The 20,622-nt window shown below is 43.0% G+C and overlaps 1 protein-coding gene across 1 annotated transcript in view; it reads right to left on the bottom strand.

Annotated features, from left to right (window-relative positions):
- LOC132825764 (hemicentin-1-like) overlaps positions 1–20,622 on the bottom strand; it is a 436,368-nt gene that overhangs the window by 73,093 nt on the left and 342,653 nt on the right. Inside the window, exons 78-83 of the mRNA XM_060841228.1 lie at positions 15,194–15,358; positions 13,272–13,379; positions 12,318–12,455; positions 9,799–9,927; positions 9,342–9,611; positions 1,608–1,798 (exon numbers count right to left, since the gene is read on the bottom strand). Coding sequence (XP_060697211.1) covers positions 1,608–1,798; positions 9,342–9,611; positions 9,799–9,927; positions 12,318–12,455; positions 13,272–13,379; positions 15,194–15,358 — 1,001 coding nt within the window. The remainder of the gene's footprint in view (positions 1–1,607; positions 1,799–9,341; positions 9,612–9,798; positions 9,928–12,317; positions 12,456–13,271; positions 13,380–15,193; positions 15,359–20,622) is intronic.

Genomic DNA, 20,622 nt, shown 5'->3' with positions numbered 1-20,622 from the left:
AACGACAGGCATCCAAAACCTTGTTCTTTGATGCAGGCAACTGCCTGCATCATCACTGGCACTGATGTCACAGGGTCTGTGATTGTGTAGACTGGTGAATGTGCCTCTGTTGAAGTGGTAGCAAACAGCCTTAAAACAAAAACAAAAGATTTCTAATCTGAAGAGAAGCTTCTTGAACACTAAAAACACTTTCTTGTTTGCCACTGCTCCTTAAGTACAAGCGAGTGATGTAATACTCCTGTCCTTGCTAAATTCCAAGACATCCGACCTGCAGTAACAGAATATGAGGTCCTCTGATACTAACAACTAGTGTGAAATATGATTTAAAAAAAAATAGTACATTGGTCTCTGTATGGTCAATGGCTGAACTGGAAGAAGCAGATCCTAAATATCTGATATTTCAACTCTAAATGATAGCATTGGCACAGGGTTGGCAAAACACTAACAGGATGTCACCTGTTACTGTCCATGACAAATAGGTGGTGCCTTATTTTCAAGGAAGGGATGCAGTTCAGGGCAGCAGGCATGTTGGCTGCTTTCTCCCACCTTTAAGATTTTGGTACAAGGAGAGATAATAGGACAGAAAAGAAAAATAACTGTTAAAGGGGAAGTAAGCAAGGGTTTCCTGGAAGAATAGCTAATAATTTTGACAGTTGGCATGGTGTTCATCCAATCAATGAACTCAGTTGTTCCAAAGGTCTTAAGTGAAGAGTGGTCACTGTTGTAATATACGCTTATACACATAGCACACTTCCACAAACAGTGATGTGAAACTGAGTAGATCATTTGTTCTTAATGACATTACTTTAGTGATAAATACTCGCCAAGTCACTAGGGCTAATAGCCCTGATTCTTCACTTGCATCTAAGAGGGCAGGGATGGATTCAACTCAACATCTCAACAAACACAGCATCTCTAAAAGTTCTTTCAGTGGTCCTGGATCATCAACCTGCTTTTTGTGCAAAGTCTCTGGAGTGACACTGCAACACACAATACAACTCTGAGGCAACAGTGTCATCACTGAGCTATAGTTAATAGAAGGCCCTGAAAGAGACAAAGTTTTACTCTTAGTTTATTAATTGATCTCATATGTGGAATATGACTGTGGAATAAAGGTGGTCTAGGAAGTCTCTCAGGAAGGGCAAGTAAATTCACTGCTGTTGCCTAAATCCATGGAACTGTATTCCCAAATTAGCCAGAAACTTCTAAAAAAGGACAGCACACAAGAAAAGAAACATCTAAAGTGACTATGAGAGTAGGCTTGACACACTTTTTTTGAACTGAAAATGTGTTGCTGGAAAAGCGCAGCAGGTCAGGCAGCATCCAAGGAGCAGGAGAATCGACGTTTCGGGCATGAGCCCTTCTTCAGGAATGAGGAAAGTGTGTCCAGCAGGCTAAGATAAAAAGTAGGGAGGAGGGAGTTGGGGGAGGGGCATTGGAAATACGATAGTGGAAGGAGGTTAAGGTGAGGATGATAGGCCGGAGTGGGGGTGAGGGCGGAGAGGTCAGGAAGAAGATTGCAGGTTAGGAAGGTGGTGCTGAGTTCGAGGGTTGGGACTGAGACACTTTTTTTGAAAGTTACACGTAAGCAATGAACAGTTCTTTACCGTTGTATTTTCCACAATCAGTTCTCCAGACTGCAATACAGTGAATTTTCCTGAAACATCTGGCACTGCAACACCATCCTTCTCCCAGTATACCACAGGTGCCGGTGATCCCTGAGTTACACATGGCAAAAGAGCCTGCGAGTCCTCCAACACTGACAACTCCAACTGACCAATTACAATTGATGGTGGAACTGCAAGGAAAGGGAACATTGTGAAACAGAATCCGTTTTGTTCTCCCATATTTGGGAGATCCATAAGAATGTTAGAAATAGAAACTGGAGTAGCCTGTTGAACTTGCTCTACGGTCAATAAGTCATGGTTGAACTGTGAGTTTAATAGCACTTCCTTGCCTTTCTCTTAACTCCCTTGTCAATCAAAAACTTATCTAAAACCCTGAATATATTCAATGACCCAATCTCCATTGGTCTCTGTGGAAAATAATTCAAAGGACTTGCATGGTAATGCATGAACTAGGAACTAGACAATTCAGTATTGTGGCATTCTGTAGTTTCTCTCCACTTAAGTAATGTTCTACTTTTCCAAGTTCTATTGCACAACCTCACATTTATTGGACAATTTCACGTTATACACCAACTGGCAAATTTCCGTCCACTCACTGAATCTTTGCCATCATACATGTGGTCACTCTTTGAAAGTGTGAGCATAGGCACTGATGTTATGATGAATATGCCATTTATTTTGCGCAAAGCAAAATTCCACACGATGATGTCCAGGTTTTTGTCCTGGTCGCATTAGTCGAAGGAGGCATGTTGTCAAGACCATGAGCAGAAATCACTAATAGCTATTTTTAGCAGAATGCTCTTATTAATATCAAAGGATGACCTTCATCCAGTTGGAAGGAGATAACAATTTATGGAATCCCTGTAGAATGGAAGCAGTCCATTCAGCCCATCAAGTCCATATTAATCCTTTGAAAAGCATCCCTCCCAGACCCATCCCTTATCTTATCCATGTAACCTTACTATAACCATGGCTATTCTCCTAACCTGCACATCTTTGGACTGTGGGAGGAAACCCACTGAGACATAGGGAGAATTATGCAAACTACACACAGACAGCTGCTCAAGGCTGGAATCGTACCCAGATTCTTGGTGCTGTAAGGTGGCAGTGTTAACCACTGAGCCACTGGTGCATTCCATCAGTATGGAACTAAATACCAACAGGGTCATAGGACAGAAATAGAACTTGTTACCCAACCACTATTTCACATGGGCCAATTGAAGACCTAGTTCCCCATGAGGAGGAGAAAGGAGATCTGAAGAATTGATCCTAAGTACAATGTCTCAGGTTAACCCAGAGAGAGGTCAGTGCATCATAGGAAGAAGTAAAGAAGAAACTGGCAAATAAAATACTATAATAACACAGCAGGTCCGTAAGTCTCTGTGACTGATGAACACCTGGAATCCTGCCTGCAGTTCTGGTCTCCAAATTTAAAGAAGGATATACTTGCATTTGAAGCAATACAGAAAAGGTTCACTAGATTAGTCCTTGAGATGCAGGGGCTGATATATAATGAAAGACTATGTAAATTGGGACAGGATTCTCAGGGACTTTAAAAGACTGAGAGATGAACTAATTGAATTAGAATTATGAAAGCGTAGACACTGAGAGGCTGCTTCTGCTGGTCAGGAGTATAAAATATGGTCTCAGGGCAAGGGGCCAATCATTTTGAACTGCAAAAGGGCAAAATTCTTCACTAAAAAAGTTGGACGTTTTTAGAAGTTTCTAAGATAGAAGGTTATGGATGCTCCATCACTAACTACATGTAAGTCTGAGAGACAGCTTTTTGGTCTCTTAGGGTAGTGGGGATATGGTGGGTAGGTGGGAAAGTGAAATTGAAATTCAAGATCAGCCATTTTGCACTGAATGGCAGAGCAGGCTCAATGACCCACATGATCTCTAGCTGCTTTTATCTCTTGTACTCAACTGGGCACTGTCTGACACAGAACCTAATTAGTAATGAAGGTGTGCCAGATGATGCTCTATAGCCTTGAAAGTAATGAACAACATTTCAGGCAGTGTCAATCATGACTCAGTTGCTAGTTTTGCATTATGTTTTCTCATAAATAATCTCTGCTGTGGAGAAAAAAAGAACATTCTGGGTTCTTGTTGTGCAGTAGTGGTGTCTCTACTTCCAAGTCAGAAATTCCAGGTTCAAGTCCCACCTGAGACTGAAGAGTAATCATTGTTTAAGAAGGATAACAGGGATAACCCAGTATATTATAGGCCAGTGAGCCTTACATCAGTGGTAGGGAAATTATTGGAAAAGATTCTTATGGACAAGATTTGCATGCATTTGGAAAGTAATGGACTTATTAGGGAAGTCAGCTTGTTTTGTGCAGAGGAGTCTTGTCTCAAAAATGTGACAGCTTTTTCAGTAAGTGGCAAAAATGACTGATGAGGATAGGGCAGTGGATGTTGTCTACATGGACCTTATTAACATATTTGACAAAGTCCCTCACGATAGGATGGTTCAGAAGATTAAGTCACATGGGATCCACAGTAGGTTGATAAGTTGGATACAAAATTGGGTTGGCCTTAGAGACAGAGAGTAGTTGTGGAGTGATGTTTTCTAACTGGAGGTCTGTGACCTATGGTGTTCTGTAAGGATCAGTGTGGGGACCTAATATATATATATGTATGTGAGAATGTATGATTAGTATGTTTGCTGGACACAAAAATGGTAGAGTTGTGGATAGTAAGGAAAGTTGTCAAAGGATACAGCAGGACATATATTGGCTGGACAGTTGGGTGGAAATATGGCAGATGGAGTTTAAACTGGATAAATTTCATCTTGGGAAGTCAGTTGTGGGGTGCAAGTCCATAGCTCCCCGAAAGGGGCAACGCAAATGGATAAGGTAGCAAAGAAGATATCTGGCATGCTTGCCTTTATTAGCTGGGGCACTGAGTATTGACGTTCCTGTGCAGTACTGAAGGACTGAAACATTCGTGGAGGTGCCATGTCTGGATGAGACATTAAACTGAGGGGCCACTGTTTTTCGAGGTGCAAACGATCCCATCGACACAATGTGAAGAACGTCTGGGAAATTCTCCCTGATGGCCTGGTTATTATTCAGTCTGCAACCCATGTTTCCTCTAATTTTTCCTGCTGCTATGTGGGCCTCTGAAGCCTTTGTGCAACAGCGACTGCTGGAACCAGAAGTGAATTCATCTGCACACCACACAGTGTGCACAGACCCTCTAAGTAGCTGTGCAACCATACAGTTTACAGTGAACATTGTTATGGTGTTAGCTGTGAGCAAACAGAACATTGGGCATTGGTAAATTGTATTTTGCAGAATCTTATTAGGTGCAAATTGGGGGCGGCATTTCCTTACACTGTTGATTGGCTGTGATACACTTGAGGAATTGCTGATGTTATGAAAGGAGCTCCATAAATGCAAGCTATTTCTTTTGTTTTATTTTGAAATGCTCACCAAAGAGATTTTTGTTTCATTCATTCATTGGACGCTGGCTTTGCTGGTGGGCCAGCATTTATTGCCTGCTCCTAGTTGCCCTTGAGATAGTAGTGTTGGGCAACCTTCTTGAACTGCTGTACTGACCCACAACACCAGGAGGATTGGGAAGGATAGGGAGGGAATATGGCCATGACGAAGTGGCAATATATTTTCAAGTCAGGATGGTGAGTGGCTAAAGGAAGAACTTGCAGGTGGTGGTGTTCCTATGTATCTGCTGCCCTTGTCCTTCTAGATGGAAGTGGTTGTGAGTTTGAAAGGTGCTGTCCAGGGATCTTTGATGAATTCCTGCAATGCATCTTGGAGATAGGACACACTGCTGCAACTGAGTGTTGATGGTGGAGCCAATGGATGCTTGTGGATGTGGTGCCAATTAAGCGGTTGCTTTGTCTTAGATAGTCTAGATTAGAGTGGTGCTGGAAAAGCACAGCAGGTCAGGCAGCATCCAAGGAGCAGGAAAATCGACATTTCGGGCAACAGTCCTTCATCAAGAATGATGAAGGGCTTTTGCCCGAAATGCCGATTTTCCTGTTCCTCTGATGCTGCCTGACCTGCTGTGCTTTTTCAGCACCACTCTAATCTTGACCCTGGTTTTCAGCATCTGCAGTCCTCACTTTTGCCTGGTCTTAAATGGTGTCAAGCCTCTTGAGTGCTGTTTGAGCTGCACCCATCCAGGCAAGTGGGGAGTATTCTGGATGTAGGTTTGCTCGCTGAGTACTATTGCCAGAATGTTGTCAGGGCCCACAATCTTTGCAGTATCCAGTGTCCCCAACTGTTTCTTAATATCATGTGGAGCCAATCAAATTGGCTGAAGACTGGTATCTGTGATGCTGGGGACCATTGGAGGAAGTTGTAATGGATTATCCACTCAAGACTCCTGGCTGAAGATTACATCTGAAGCCACTGAAAATGTTACCTAGTAGGGTGACGAAACATATGGAAATGAACCTTGCAGCTCAGCAAACAAACCTACATCCAGAACCTCAACCTGAGCTACAAATCTTCTCAAAACCCGCTAAGGGGAGTATTCTATCACGCTCTTGACTTTTGATTGATTTATTATTGTTACATGTACCTAGGTATGTGACAAGTTTTGATCATATAACACAATGTGCACAACAATTGTAGGATATGTAAGAATAAGATCTACTGTAGAGAGTTTGCAAAGAGTCGCCATGCTTCTGCGCCATTTGGAACTACTGACTTCTGCCTTGTAGATGATGGACAGGTTTTGGGGAGTCAAGGGGTGAGTTATTTGCAGCAGTATTCTGAGCATCTGACCTGCTCTTTTATACACTGAGTTTATGTGGTGAGTCCAGTTCAGTTTCTGATCAATACTACCCCTAAGGATATTGATACTTGGGGGATTCAGTGATGGTAACACAACTGAATGTCAAAGGATGTGGTTGGATTTTAGATGGTCCTTGCCTGGTATTTATGCGGCATGAATGTTACTCAGTTGTCAGCTCAAGCCTGGATATTGTCCAGATCTTCTTCCATTTGAACATGGACTGCTTCAGTATCTGAGAAGTCATAACCGGTGCTGAACATTGTGTAATCATCAATGAATATTCTCACTTCTGACCTCATGATGGAGAGAAGGTCACTGATGAAGCAGCTAAAGATGGTTGGGTCTAGGCCACTTCCCTGAGGAACTCCTGCGAAGCTATCCTTGATGACTGACCTCCAATAACAACCAACATCTTCCTATGTGCCAGGTATGGGTCCAACCACAGACTGCTTGCCCCCGATACCCATTGATCCCAGTTTTGCTAGGGCTCCTTGATGCTACATTTAGTCAAATGCAACCTTGATATCAAGAGCTGTCACTCTCACCTCACCTCTGGAATTCAGCTATTTTGTCCATGTTTGTATCAAGGCTGTAGTGAGGTCAGGAGCTGAGAAGCCCTAGTGGAACCTAAACCGAATGTCTGTGAGTAGATAATTGCTAACTAGGTGCTGCTTGATAGCACAGTTGATGACACCTTCCATCACTTTATTGATGATTTAGATTTGATTGATGGTGTGGTAATTGGCTGGGTTGGATGTCCTGCTTTTTGTGTACAGGACATACCTAGGCAATTTTCCACATTGTCGCGTAGATGGCAGTGTTGCACATGTACTGGAAGAATTGGCTAGGGGAACGGCAAGTTTTGGAGCACAAGTCTTCAGTACTATTGCCAGAATGTTGTCAGGGCCCACAACCTTTGCAGTATCCAGTGTCCCCAACTGTTTCTTAATATCACGTGGAGCCAATCAAATTGGCTGAAGACTGGTATCTGTGATGCTGGGGACCATTGGATTATCCACTCAAGACTCCTGCCTGAAGATTACTTGAATGTTTCAGCGTCATATTTTGCACTGATTAGATTAGAGATTAGATCACTTACAGTGTGGAAACAGCCCCTTCGGCCCAACAAGTCCACACCGACCTGCCGAAGTGCAACCCACCCAGGCCCATTCCCCTACATTTACCCCTTCACCTAACACTACGGGCAATTTAGCATGGCCAATTCACCTAACCTGCACATTTTTGGACTGTGGGAGGAAACTGGAGCACCTGGAGGAAACCCACGCAGACACGGGGAAAATGTGCAAACTCCACACAGATAGTCACCTGAGGCGGGAATTGAACCCAGGTCTTGGGCGCTGTGAGGCAGCAGTGTTGGACTCTTCCATTGTTTAATTGTGGGTATATTTGTGGAGCCTCCTCCTCCTCCAGTGAATTGTTTATGATTGGATGTGGTAGGGCTGAGGAACTTAGATCTCACCGTTTGGTTGTGGGATTGCTTCGCAGTGTTTATCGCTTGCTATTTATACTTTTGACATGCAAGTACAGTAATGCTGTTTGGTAGCTTCACACCTCACTTTTAGGTATACCTGGAGCTGTACTTTACATTGATTCTTTTGCTTGATGGCAATAGGCAAGTGGGGATTTGCTGGCCAATGAGGTTTCAGATTGTGCTGCTGCTGATGGCCCACAGCACCTCATGGATAACCAGTTTTGAGTTGCTAGATCTGTTCGAAGTCTGTCCCATTTAGCATGGTGTTAGTGCCACATACTAGGATGGAGATTATTCTCAATGTGAAGGTGGGACTTTGTCTCCACAAGGACTGTGCAGTGGTGCAGCTGCAGCTGGAGGGTTTGTAAGGATGAGGTCAAATGCTTTTCCCTCTTGTTGGCTCCCTCACCACCTGCTGCAGACCTTGCCCGGCAGCTCCATCCTTTAGGACCCAACCAGCTCAATATGTAGAGATGCTGCTGAGGCACTCTTAGTGGTGGACATGGAAATTCCCCACCCAGAGTGGATTTTGCATCCTTGCCACCCTCAGTTTTCCTTTCAAGGTTTTCAACATGGAGGACTACTGAACATAAAAAACAAAGAACCTTGAATGCTGGAAATCAGAAACAATCATAGAAATTACTGTTCAGGAATTCAGAATACTGGACGCGAAACATAAACACTGTTTTTGGTCCACTGATGCTGCCAGTCCTGCTGAATTATCCCATTTGTTATGGAGGTGCATTGATTTATTAGCTGAGGGACAATGGTCCATGATAATCATCAGGGGATTTCCTTGCCCATGTTTAACCTGAAGCCATAAGACTCCATGGGGTTCACAGTGAATGTTGAGGAATCCCAGGTCAACTTCCTCCTGATTGTACACCACTATACCACTACTGCTGGGTCTGGCCTGCCAGTGGGACACTACAAATCCAAAGATGGTGATGGTGGTGTCTGGGACATTGATTTGAAGGTACGATTCTGTGAGTATGACTGTGTCTGTGAGACAGCTCTCCCAATTTTGGCACTAGCTCCCAAATGTTAGTGAGGAGGATTTTGCAGAGTTGAAAGGACTATTTCTGCCATTGTCTGTTCTGGTGTGTAGATCAATGCCAGGTGGTCCATCTGGTTTCATTTCCTCTTTGAGACTTTGTAGTGATTGATACAACTGACTGGCTTACTAGATCATTTCAGAGGACAATTGACAGTCAACCACACAGCTGTGGGTCTGGAGTCACACATAGACCAGATTAAGTGAGGATGACAGATTTCCTTCCCTGAAGGACATAAGCATTAGTGCTGTTGGGAGGTTTTGAGAACTATACAAAAATTGCCACGAGATGACTCAAATCACTCCACAGCATTAACTGGGTATTGAAAATTGTTTGAAAAGCACATTTTACTCCATTAACAGTGTTATATAAATGCACGAGTGATGGTACCAATCTCACCCTGCACCACAAGAATAGTGTCCAGGCTGACCACCCCTGCCTTGTTCCTGGCGACGCACGTGTACCATCCTGCATCCGCAAGCTGGATCGGTAGAATCTGTAGGGATCCATTTGCAAATGTTTGCAGGCGCATCTGGTTAGCAATGGTGCGGCCATCTTTCACCCATGTTACCTCTGGTTTTGGGTGCCCCTCTGCCTCGCATGGTAAAGTTGCAGGGTGGTCAATGGTGGCTTTATATTCCCTGCTGTGAGCTTTGATAATCGGGGGAACTGAGTAAAAGGTGAAAAAAACAATGTGTTTCACCATTCATGATATAACAAGTGGATTGTATTTTACATTAGTCAGTCTGTGTCTGATCCCTGGTCATCTCAAAGATCAAACAGTCCCTAAACATGTGTAAAATCAAAGATTTTAACACTGTTAATTGCAAAGCATTAACTCTCATCAGAACCTTACCTTGGACCACCAGTTTTGTCTTGCCCAGAGCAGTGCCAGCTGGATTTTGGGCAATACACATGTAATTCCCTGAATACTCCTCCGTGGCTCTGGTGATCTCCAGTGCTCCATTAGCCAGTAAGAGATAACCTAAGACAGAAACTAATGATCAGTCAAAACCTTGGGTCATGCACACTGATAGATGATCAGCATAGTCAAACGTGGATATAATAAAGAGAATTCATCTCTCTTCTTCAGAAAATAATCATTCAACATAAAACTATGAGACTTACAGCAGAAGATCATTCGGCACATTAAGTCTGCTCTGCCATTCAATGACACCTCAGTTGATTGAATAATCCTCCACTTTTAAGTCTTATACCCATAACTCATGATTCTTTTACTGATTAAAAATCTATTTCAGCCTTGAATATTCTTCACAGCCCAGCTTTGATAATCTTCCACAGTAAAGAACTCTACAGACTGACTACCTTCAGAGAGGGAAAATGCTCCTCACCTCTATCTTAAATGAATGATCCTTTCCTTGAAGTTATGCCCACTGGACCTAGACTCTCCTACAAGGGAAACCAACTTCTCCGCCACTACCCTGTAAGGCCCATGAGAATCTTATATGTCTCTTTTTCAAAACTTGATGAATATGAGCCCAATCTACTCAATTTCTCCACATGCAAATCATTCCATACTTAAGATCAATCAAATGAATTTTCTTTGGGCTGCCTCTAAATGTCAGCGTATGTTTCCCTGGATAAAGGGATTAAAATTGTCCATAGTATGCCAGGTGTGGTCTGAGTAGTGTCTTGGATAGTTTTAGGAAGATCTTACCATTTTTATTTCAAAGTGAACCAGGATAAAGACCAACATTTTATTTGTCTTCCCTTCCTTTCTTGGTAATGCAATGTGAAATCTTGATATTAGAATGCTATTTCAAGGATACACAGTTCTTTTTTCCTTGTCATCATTCATAATGCTAGTGGTGGTGTGTTACAGCACCTGCTAACTTGCACATTGTATACTAAAGATACGAATATTGAAAGTCAAGGTTCCGAATATCTGTCCATCACATGACTGGCCAAGAATCTCTCCTACTCTTACCACCTGCTATTATATTTGTTAGATGATATTCAACATGCTTGCCTGAGTTATAAATGCACCTTCCTTGAGTCCTGCATTGGGACTCAAATCTACAGCTTTTGGCTCAGAGGCAAATTGCTGCTCACTACATCACAAGACCTACACCCCATAACGCTGTAGCTGGGCATACTCTGAAGGTAAAACATGCACACAATGGCTAATCTCAAATTATTCATAATAAAAGGTAAAAACTTTCTTCCTGTGCCTCAGCTTGACATTCCCCACCACTGCTATCTGTTCCCAACCACAGGTTACTGTAGGAATTGGAATTGAAAATTGATTGTGTCAATGATGAGGGGAATTTCACATTAAAAGGCTGTCTTTTTGACAGGGTCTTGGAAGCCAGAGAGTCATTAACGAGTTTATAGGTATCTCTTTCTGTCTATACGTTTTTATTGAATTGAGAGCCTTTTGGCAAACAGCTCCCTGCTGGTGCACCACAATTAAAATGTAGGATAAGAGTCCCTCTATCTCTATCCAGAAATGCTCCCAAATTCATGTAAGCATTCCTTGCTGTACAACTTGGGGATTTCCATCTCTGTAGATCATCTCGTGGCACTGTGAGTAGTATTTCTGTCTCTGAATCAGAATTTCTGGATTCGAGTCCCAATCCAGAACTTGGCAGCCAAGGATCCTATCAACCTGCAAATACTTCAAACACATGCCAAGGCTCAGGTGATAAGAGTAGAAGAGATCCTTGGTCAACCATATCATGAAAAGAGTGACAGAGCCTCTCTTGCTATCTATTGCTCCAGAGTACCACATGTATGCAACAGTGCATGCTGCTACTAAACTTGGATTCTGAGGGAACCATGACACATCTGCACAACCACCAGTCCTTTTATACATGTTCCCTTGAGTAAACCAATTTAATATTAGTTTTGTACAAATAGCCATGTTCCAGGAAGTAGATTGTGATGCACACAGGGTCTTCATGGAGGATTCTTAAGTTTACAGGCATACATTAGACTCATCAGTATGGAGTGGGTTTAGCCAGCTCTTGGTGTTGGAAGGACAGTTTGCTACCTATTAGACATCCGGTCTCTGTGTGTAACAGCTGGGTAAGTCTCAACTCAAATGAGCACCTAGTCTCTTTAAACATTACAATACAAATCTGGTTTATCTGACTTGAATGAAAACAGACATAGGAGCAGGAGTAGGCCATTTGGCCCTTCGAGCCTAATCCGCCATTCAATAAGATAATGGCTGATCTGATTGTAGTCTTAATACACTTTCCTGTCTGCAACCCCACAACTCTCAACCCCCTTGTCTATCAAAACTTCAGCCACAATGGGGGCAACCCATAGCCAAACTTCTGCTCTCCAACTCCATTAACAAATGACACATACCTTGCACCTCAAGAAGATCAAGTGATTTCTCTATCATACCTGTGTTTGTGATGGTGGCACCCTCTTTCTGCCAGGTAATACTGGGTCTTGGTGTGCCTGTTGACTCACAGGGCAGGATAATACCTCTATTCACTACAGTTTCCACTGTGGAAGGTAGGGGCTTGATAACAGGAGGCTCTAGGCAGGCAAAAGATAACAGAAATTCTGCAGTTAAACAGGATGAGCAAACAAGAAAAAAAGTTTTTAATTTGCATAATACTTTTCACAATTTCAGGTAGCCACTGATATGATGTAGGAATTGGGTACAACAAACTCCCATGCATAGTAAAGTGACAGTGACAACATTAAAATAGAATGATTAACACTTTAGAAACTGATTAAGTGTCCACTTTAAACTTGACTATTTTAACACTCTCCCGTCTGTCCTCCTGTCTTTCACTCTTTACAAGCTTAAAAATCATCCAAAACTCAGCTACCTATAACCTAACTCACATCAAGTTCCATTCATTCAGCATCCTATCCTTGCTGGATTACAGAAGCCTCTAGTTCAGCAATTCATCAATTTCAAGCTCATTGTCAAATCCCTCCATGGCCTCCATCCTTTCCTTTCTCAGTGACTTCCAGCCCTGCAGCCCTGAAATCACTACATTCCTTTCATTCTGGCCTGTTACTCATCAGGACCAAAAATCATTGGATGGGATCCAAGAGCCTTTGTTAACTGTCCACCTTCAAATCATGTAGCATATACTGTGTCTGGTTATCATCAAAACAGGAACCATTTTAGAATGCTCAGTATTGAGAAAATCTGAATGTAGAAACCTAACAAGTGGAAACTGTGTAAGTACAAGTTGGTAATTCAGGTAACTATTCTTTTCTTTTAAACATAGAAATATTATCTTTGACTATGTCATCTGATATTAACTTCATTTAGGGTTGAATGTTTTCCAGGAAGGTGCAAAGGGCAGATACAAACGGAAATCTGAATTCCTTTACCTTGCACAATTAGTGTTACATGTCTGTATGCTGTCCCCACCACATTACGAGCTGTACACATGTAGCTGCCAGCATGGCTCAGGGTTGCTGTGGTAACTTCCAGACTTCCTGCAGAAACACAACGATTAGAAACAGTTCCTGATAACTTCGATACTTGCGGCAAAATCCTTTGAGAGAAATGATGAGCACTCTCAGGGATGTGTAATTCCTGCCTGAAATATGTGCAACTGGCAGTTGAAGACCAGACAACCCCTATTCAAACTGGGAATATCTAATACAGTTTTCAGCTGAATAAGTGACGAGTTCTCCTCAGCCCTATCTCAGACTTCAAGCTTTGTGACACCTTTTTTCCCCATGCGCACATCAGACTCCTACGCAGGACCCCCTGTTGAATTTTGTATACAAGTGGACACTGAGTGCCTTTGAACTGCCCTCCATGGGACGACAGGTAAACATTCCAGGAAATGCTCAAAACGACTGTGGAAGGCTTTTCTTTGAGCGTGGGAGGAACAGAAGTAGTTTACTGTGACCCACAACCAGATCAGTATTCCACATAGCAGCTCCTGTCACCTCCCCCAGCTCCAACTTGCTCAGTTTGTTCACTTTCCTCATTCCTGAAGAAGGGCTTATGCCCAAAACGTCGAATCTCCTGTTCCTTGGATGCTGCCTGACCTGCTGCGCTTTTCCAGCAACACATTTTTAGTTTGTTCACTGGCCAATTTCCCATCATCTCACAACCAGTGACCTGTCACAAAAGGCTCATCTGGCAGCTTGCTGTCATATAATCAAATGAGCATCAAACTGGAAGATGGTATCAGCCTCCCAATGCTGCTATCAGTCAGGAGTCAAAAATCTGTTGCTAAAATGAAAATACTCTTGTATTCCTCTGCCTCTACAACTGCTCATGCTCACTGGTAAATGTTTCATCCTGACTGTGGATCCTGTCTCATGGGTGTCCTCACCCTCTGGAATCTTGCCCAAGGGGCTGCTTTTCTTCTTAGAAACATCTGAGAGTGAAGAGGTTGGGGAGGGTGTAGTCACCATGTCTGACCCTAGTGTTCATCTAAAGCTTATACATATTTGTCTCAGGCATACCAGAATGCCAATCTTCAGCAAGTGATTTGGAATGCCCGGAATTTAAGATTGATTTCTTGAGTGTAAGCGATTCAGGGGGAAAATTGCAGAGGTGTGAAAAAATTCATAGAAATGCTATCATGCAAAAGGAGGCCATTGAGCCCATTGTGAATGCATTCTCTCCAAATGAGCAAATGTATGGCATTAAGTGCTTTTTTCCTGTCTTCATCACTGCACAACATTCCTTTTCAAATTACCTAATTTCCTTTTGAATGCTTTGATTGAATCTGTGTCATCACGTTCTCAGGTACTGCATTCCAGATTCTAACCACTGATTAGGAGTTACACCCAGGTCAAGAAAAGAAAAGGAAAGGCAACATCCATCTCCCATGTCCGGTCCTAAGGTGATTGATAAGTGTCCACTGTTTGTGAGCAAGATTTGATCCTTTGGATTCAGCAGTGGAACTCTCTATGAGTCATCCATTTGTTATGTAGTAGTTCTTCCAAGCAGTATGCCATCAGCCATGAGGGCTGAAGGGAGATCACTGAACAACTTCATCAGTGTTCCAAGAAAGGCTTTCTAGATAGCCAAACTGGTCATTGAGATCTACGTCATATTTGCTACCATTTTTTTTGCTGTGACTGATGTTAGCTAATTCATAACAAGATTCAAACATAATTTGCATATTTTTTCAGTTCACAGCATTTTGCACCACAAATTAGTTTGAGACAGATCTCACAAGATGAACAGATTAAATCACTCATCAAAAGACAAAGTCATCTGATCAAAAACTTATGCTAAAATGAACACAAATTAATTTGAATTTAACATTCAATCTCGCACAAACCTGTGGGCAGGATTTTGTACCCTGGTCCTCGGTTCCCCATTTGAGCTCCATCCTTCATCCAGCTCACTACAGGCTCTGGAATTCCAGTTGCGTGACATGTCAACACCACCGAGGACATTTTAGTGATTGTAACATTTGGAGAGTCATCAGCAATCGATGGGGGAACTGAAATGTAAATAAATAACAATGCTTAAAACACAGCATTCAGCTTCAGAAGACTTGAACTTATATACTGCTTTCGATGACTCTAGACCCCATGACAGCACCCTTCTAATGTGTAGTGTAGTCATTGTTGTAAAATAACAAATACAACAGCTAGTTTATCACAAACAACAATGTGATAAAAAATGAATAGTCTGAGAGATTTATGTTGATCAAGGAACACCAGGGATATCTTGTCTGCTCAACTTCAAATACCCCCATAGGATCTTACACATCTGGGTGAGACAGACGATATTTGAATACCAGTACTTAGAAGGCAAGTATCACTGGCTTAGGAGACAAGTCTAAACTGCAAACTACTTTAATGCATTCGAGTCAGTCAACTCAACATCCATCATGTCTTCCTCCTTTGTGAATACTGATGCAAAGTATTCATTAAGGATGTCACCCATTTCTTCAGGCCTCACACATAAATTCTCTCCTTTGTCCTTGAGTGGACGTACCCTTCCCCTAGCTATCCTCTTGCTCCTTATGTATAAACTGTGTTGGGATTCTCCTTAAAACTCTTTGCCAAAGAAATTCTACGGCCCCTTTTAGTCCTCTGTCTATCTTCAGTTTCCTGAACCTTACATATGCTTCCTCTTTCTTTTTGACTAATCTCTCAATTTCTCTCGTCACCCCAGGTTCCCTAATCTTGCTATCATAGAATCATAGAATCCCTACAGTGTAGAAACAGACCTTTCGGCCCAACAAGTTCACACCGACCCTCCAAAGAGTACGTCACCCAGACCCATTTCTCTACCCTATTATCCTATATTTACCTCTGACTCATGCACCCAACCTACACATCCCTGAACACTGGGCAATTTAGCATGGCCAATTCATCTAACCTGCACATCTTTGGACTGTGAGAGGAAACCGGAGCACCCAGAGGAAACCAATGCAAACATGGGGAGAATGTGCAAACGCCACACAGACAGTCACATAAGACTGGAATCGAATGCGGGTCCTTGGAGTTGTGCTAACCACTGAGCCACCATGCCACCCCTACTGAGTCACTGTGCCACCCTATCCTTAACCTTCATTTTTACAGAAACATGTTGGTCCTGAACTTTAATCAACTGACTTTTAGAAGAATCCCACATGCTAAATGTAGATTTATCCTCAAATAGCCACTCCTAATTTACATTCCCCAGTTCCTATCTAATTTTGTGATAGTTAGCCTTCCCTAAATTAATACTTTCACCCAGGACAACTCTTGCCTTATCCATAAGTAACTTAGGACTTACAGAATTATAATCACTCTTTCCAAAATGCTCTACCACTAAAACTTTGATCACGTGACTGGGCTCATTCCCCAGTACCAAGTCTAGTGTGGCTCCTGCCCTAGTTGGACTATTTCTTTATCGTTTCAAAAAAAAATCCTTGACACACCTGACAAACTCTCCTCTTCATCCAAGCCCCTGCCACTAGGCAGGCCCCAGTCAATATAGGGGAAGTTTAAAGCAACTACCATAACAATCCTGTTATTTTTACATTTTCCATAATTTGTCCATATATCTGTTCACTCTATCATCTGTTGGCTGTTGGGAAGCCTCAAAATGTTTGCACCTTCCCTATTCCTGAGCTCTACCTATTGGACTTCACAGGATGAGCCCTCCAAGATACTCTCCCCCAGTACACCTGTGATATCCTCCCATATCAGTAATGTAACTGTGCGAAGATTTGTAGCTTGGGTGCTCGTTGTTGTGGTTCTGTTCGCCGAGCTGGAAGTTTTTGTTGCAAACATTTCGTCCCCTGGCTAGGTGACATCATCAGTGCTCTGGAGCCTCAAAGAAGCGCTTCGCAGGAGGCTCCAGAGCACTGATGATGTCGCCTAGCCAGGGGACGAACGTTTGCAACAAAAACTTCCAGCTCGGCGAACAGAACCACAACAACAGTAATGTAACTCCCCAACCTCTTTTCCATTCCTCTCCATCTCATCTGAAATACCTAAATCCCAGAACGTTAAACTGCCAGTCTCGTTCCTCTTTCAACCAACCCTCTCTGTAATAGCGACATCATAATTATATATATTTGTCAAAGTTCATCTGCCTTACCCTGTCATACTCCTCACTTTAAAACAAATACACCTCTGACCACCCGTCTTGCTGTGTCCAGTGACCTCTCCCTGTCTGTTCTTCCTCTTAGGAGAAAGTGAGGTCTGCAGATGCTGGAGTATCAGAGCTAAAAATGTGTTGCTGGAAAAGCGCAGCAGGTCAGGCAGCATCCAAGGAACAGGAAATTCGACGTTTCGGGCATAAGCCCTTCATCAGGAAGGGCTTATGCTCGAAACGTCGAATTTCCTGTTCCTTGGATAATTCCTGATGAAGGGCTTATGCCCGAAACATCGAATTTCCTGTTCCTTGGATGCTGCCTGACCTGCTGCGCTTTTCCAGCAACACATTTTCAGCTCTGATCTTCCTCTTAGTCTTACTGGCCTTTGTTTCTGATTCCTCCTCAGTCATTTTACTTGTTGACCTACTGCTCTGGTTCCCGCTGCCCTGCCACACTAGGTTAACACTCCCGAGTGGCACTACCAAACCTCCCTGCCAGGAATCCAATGCCCCTCTAGTTTAGGCACAACCAGTTCTTCTTATCCTGGTCCCACCTTACCTAGAAAACATCCCAATGATCCACATGTCTGAACTCCTCCCTCCAACACCAGCTCTTTGGACAAGTATTCGACTGTACTATTTTCCTAATCTTAGTCTCACCGGCACATGATACAGGAAGTAATCCCAAGATTACATCCCTAGAGTTCCTGCTTTTCAACTTGCTACTTCACTCTCTGAATTCCCTTTGTAGACTCTCAGATCTCTTTCTGCCAAGTTATTCATATCAATATGGACCACAACCTTTGGCTGCTCATCCTCCCCCTTCAGAATATTCTATGCTTGCTCAGACACATACTTGACCCTGGCACCAGGGAGGCAACACACCATCCTGGAGTCTCACCTGCGGCCATAGGCTGTGTCTCGGTCTATAGAGTCTCTTGTCACTACTGTTTGCCCAGACTTCGAATAACTTTGTTGATCTGGCTGCTGCTTTCCCCCCAGCAGTAGCGAAAGTTGTATACCTATGTAAGTGTGGAATGGCCACAAGGGCCTCTTACACTGTCTGCCTATGCCTACTCTTCTTCCTGGTAATTACCCAACTCGACTGTGTCTGTGTAGCTCTTCCTGATGGTGTGGTCAAATTGCTAAACGTGGAATCAATGACATTCTCAGCCTCATGGATGCTCCATAGTGAGTGCACCTGAGGCTCCAGGTGCTCCTTGTGGCATTTTCAGGAATTGCAGCTGAACACAACTTGATAGAAGTTTACAAAATTATAAAAAACATGAATAGAATGGATAGTCAGTGTCTTTTTGGCAGGGTAGAAATGTCAATTAGTAGGTGTTATGGGGTTTCAGGTAAAAAGGGTTAAGTTTAAAAGGAGATGTGAGAGGCAGGTGTTTTTTATACAGAGGGTGTTAAGTTCCTGCATATGTAGTCAGCGTGGACACTGGAAGTGTTCCTGATTTCTTACATACTGCCAAAGCTACATTCTGTGGGGCCAAGTTCTCTTGCCATTTCAAACCTTATCAACTACAGCCAACAATCCAGGAACTGATTATACAATGTAACATATTAGTCACCAAACTTGGGTCTCTCAATCCCGCCTAGCACACTACAACTACAAAAAGTAAGGACATTATCTCTCTCTAGGCACTACTCACTTAATTGACTCAGAGGACTGGAGAATAGCCAATGTTATTCCTTTGTTTAAGAACGGCTAGAGAGACAATCCAGGAAATTACAGACAGGTCCGTGGCAGGGATATAACTGAAGAAAATTCTCAGGGATAGGACTTACTCACATTTGGAAAAATCTGGATTTATTAGCAATAGGCGGTATGACTTTGTGTAGGGAAGCTCATGTCTCACAAACTTGATTGAATTTTTGAGGAAGTGATGAAGATGATTGATGACGACAAGGCAGTAGATGGTGTCTATACAGACCTTTGACAAGGACCTTCATGGCAGACTGATACAAAAGATGAAGTCACAATGAATCTGTGGTTAGTTGGTAAGATGGATGTAGAACTGGCTTAGACATAGAAGACAGAGAGTAGCAGCATAAGGGTGTTTGAGATTGGTGACCAGTGGTGTTCCACAGGGATCAGTAGTGGAACCTCTGTCGTTTGTAATTTTATATAAATGATTTGGAGCAGAATGTGGCTTGATTATTAAGTTTGCGGATGACACAAAAGTTGGGGAGCTATGTCTAGTTGGAGAATTGCCAGAGGATACAGCTGAATATAGATAGACTGGAGACTTGGACAGAGAAATGGCAGATGGGGTTTATTCTGGATAACTGTGAGGTGATACATTTTGGGAGATCTAATGCAGGAGTGCAGAACACTTAGAAACATTAACATACAGAGGAATCTAGATGTACAGGTCCATAGTTACCTGAAAGTGAGATCACAAGTGGTGAAGAAGGCATATGGCATATCTGTGTTCATTGGATGGGGCATAGAGTATAAAAATTGGCAAGTTATGTTGCAGATGCATAGAACTGTCAAGTGTGAGGTTGTCCATTTTGGAAGGACAAATAAGAATGCGGAATACAGGGTTAACGGTAGGGTTCTTAGTAAGGTGGAGGAGCAGAGGGATCTTGGGGTCTATGTTCATAGGTCTTTGAAAGTTGCCACTCAGGTGGATAGAGCTTGTAAGAAGGCCTATGGTGTATTAGTGTTCATTAGCAGAGGGATTGAATTCAAGAGTCGTGAGGTGATGATACAGCTTTACAGGACCTTGGTAAGGCCACATTTGGAGTACTGTGTGCAGTTCTGGTTGCCTCATTTTAGGAAAGATGTGGAAGCTTTGGAGAGGGTGCAGAGGAGATTTACCAGGATGTTGCCTGGAATGGAGAATAGGTCGTACAAGGATAGGTTGAGAGTGCCAGGCCTTTTCTCATTGGAACGGCGAAGGATGAGGGGTGACTTGATAGAGGTTTATAAGATGATCAGGGGAATAGATAGAATAGACAACCTCCCACTTCCTCCAGACCAAAGGGTAGCCATGGGCACACCTATGGGCCCCAGCTATGCCTGCCTCTTTGTTGGCTACATAGAACAGTCGATCTTCCGTAATTACACCGGCACCACTCCCCACCTCTTTCTCCGCTACATTGATGACTGCATTGGCGCCACCTCATGCTCCCGCGAGGAGGTTGAGCAAT

This window comes from Hemiscyllium ocellatum, chromosome 21 (assembly GCF_020745735.1).
Source record: "Hemiscyllium ocellatum isolate sHemOce1 chromosome 21, sHemOce1.pat.X.cur, whole genome shotgun sequence".
In the NCBI taxonomy this organism is placed as follows: Eukaryota; Metazoa; Chordata; class Chondrichthyes; order Orectolobiformes; family Hemiscylliidae; genus Hemiscyllium; species Hemiscyllium ocellatum.
This window is presented reverse-complemented; position numbering and strand designations above follow the sequence as displayed.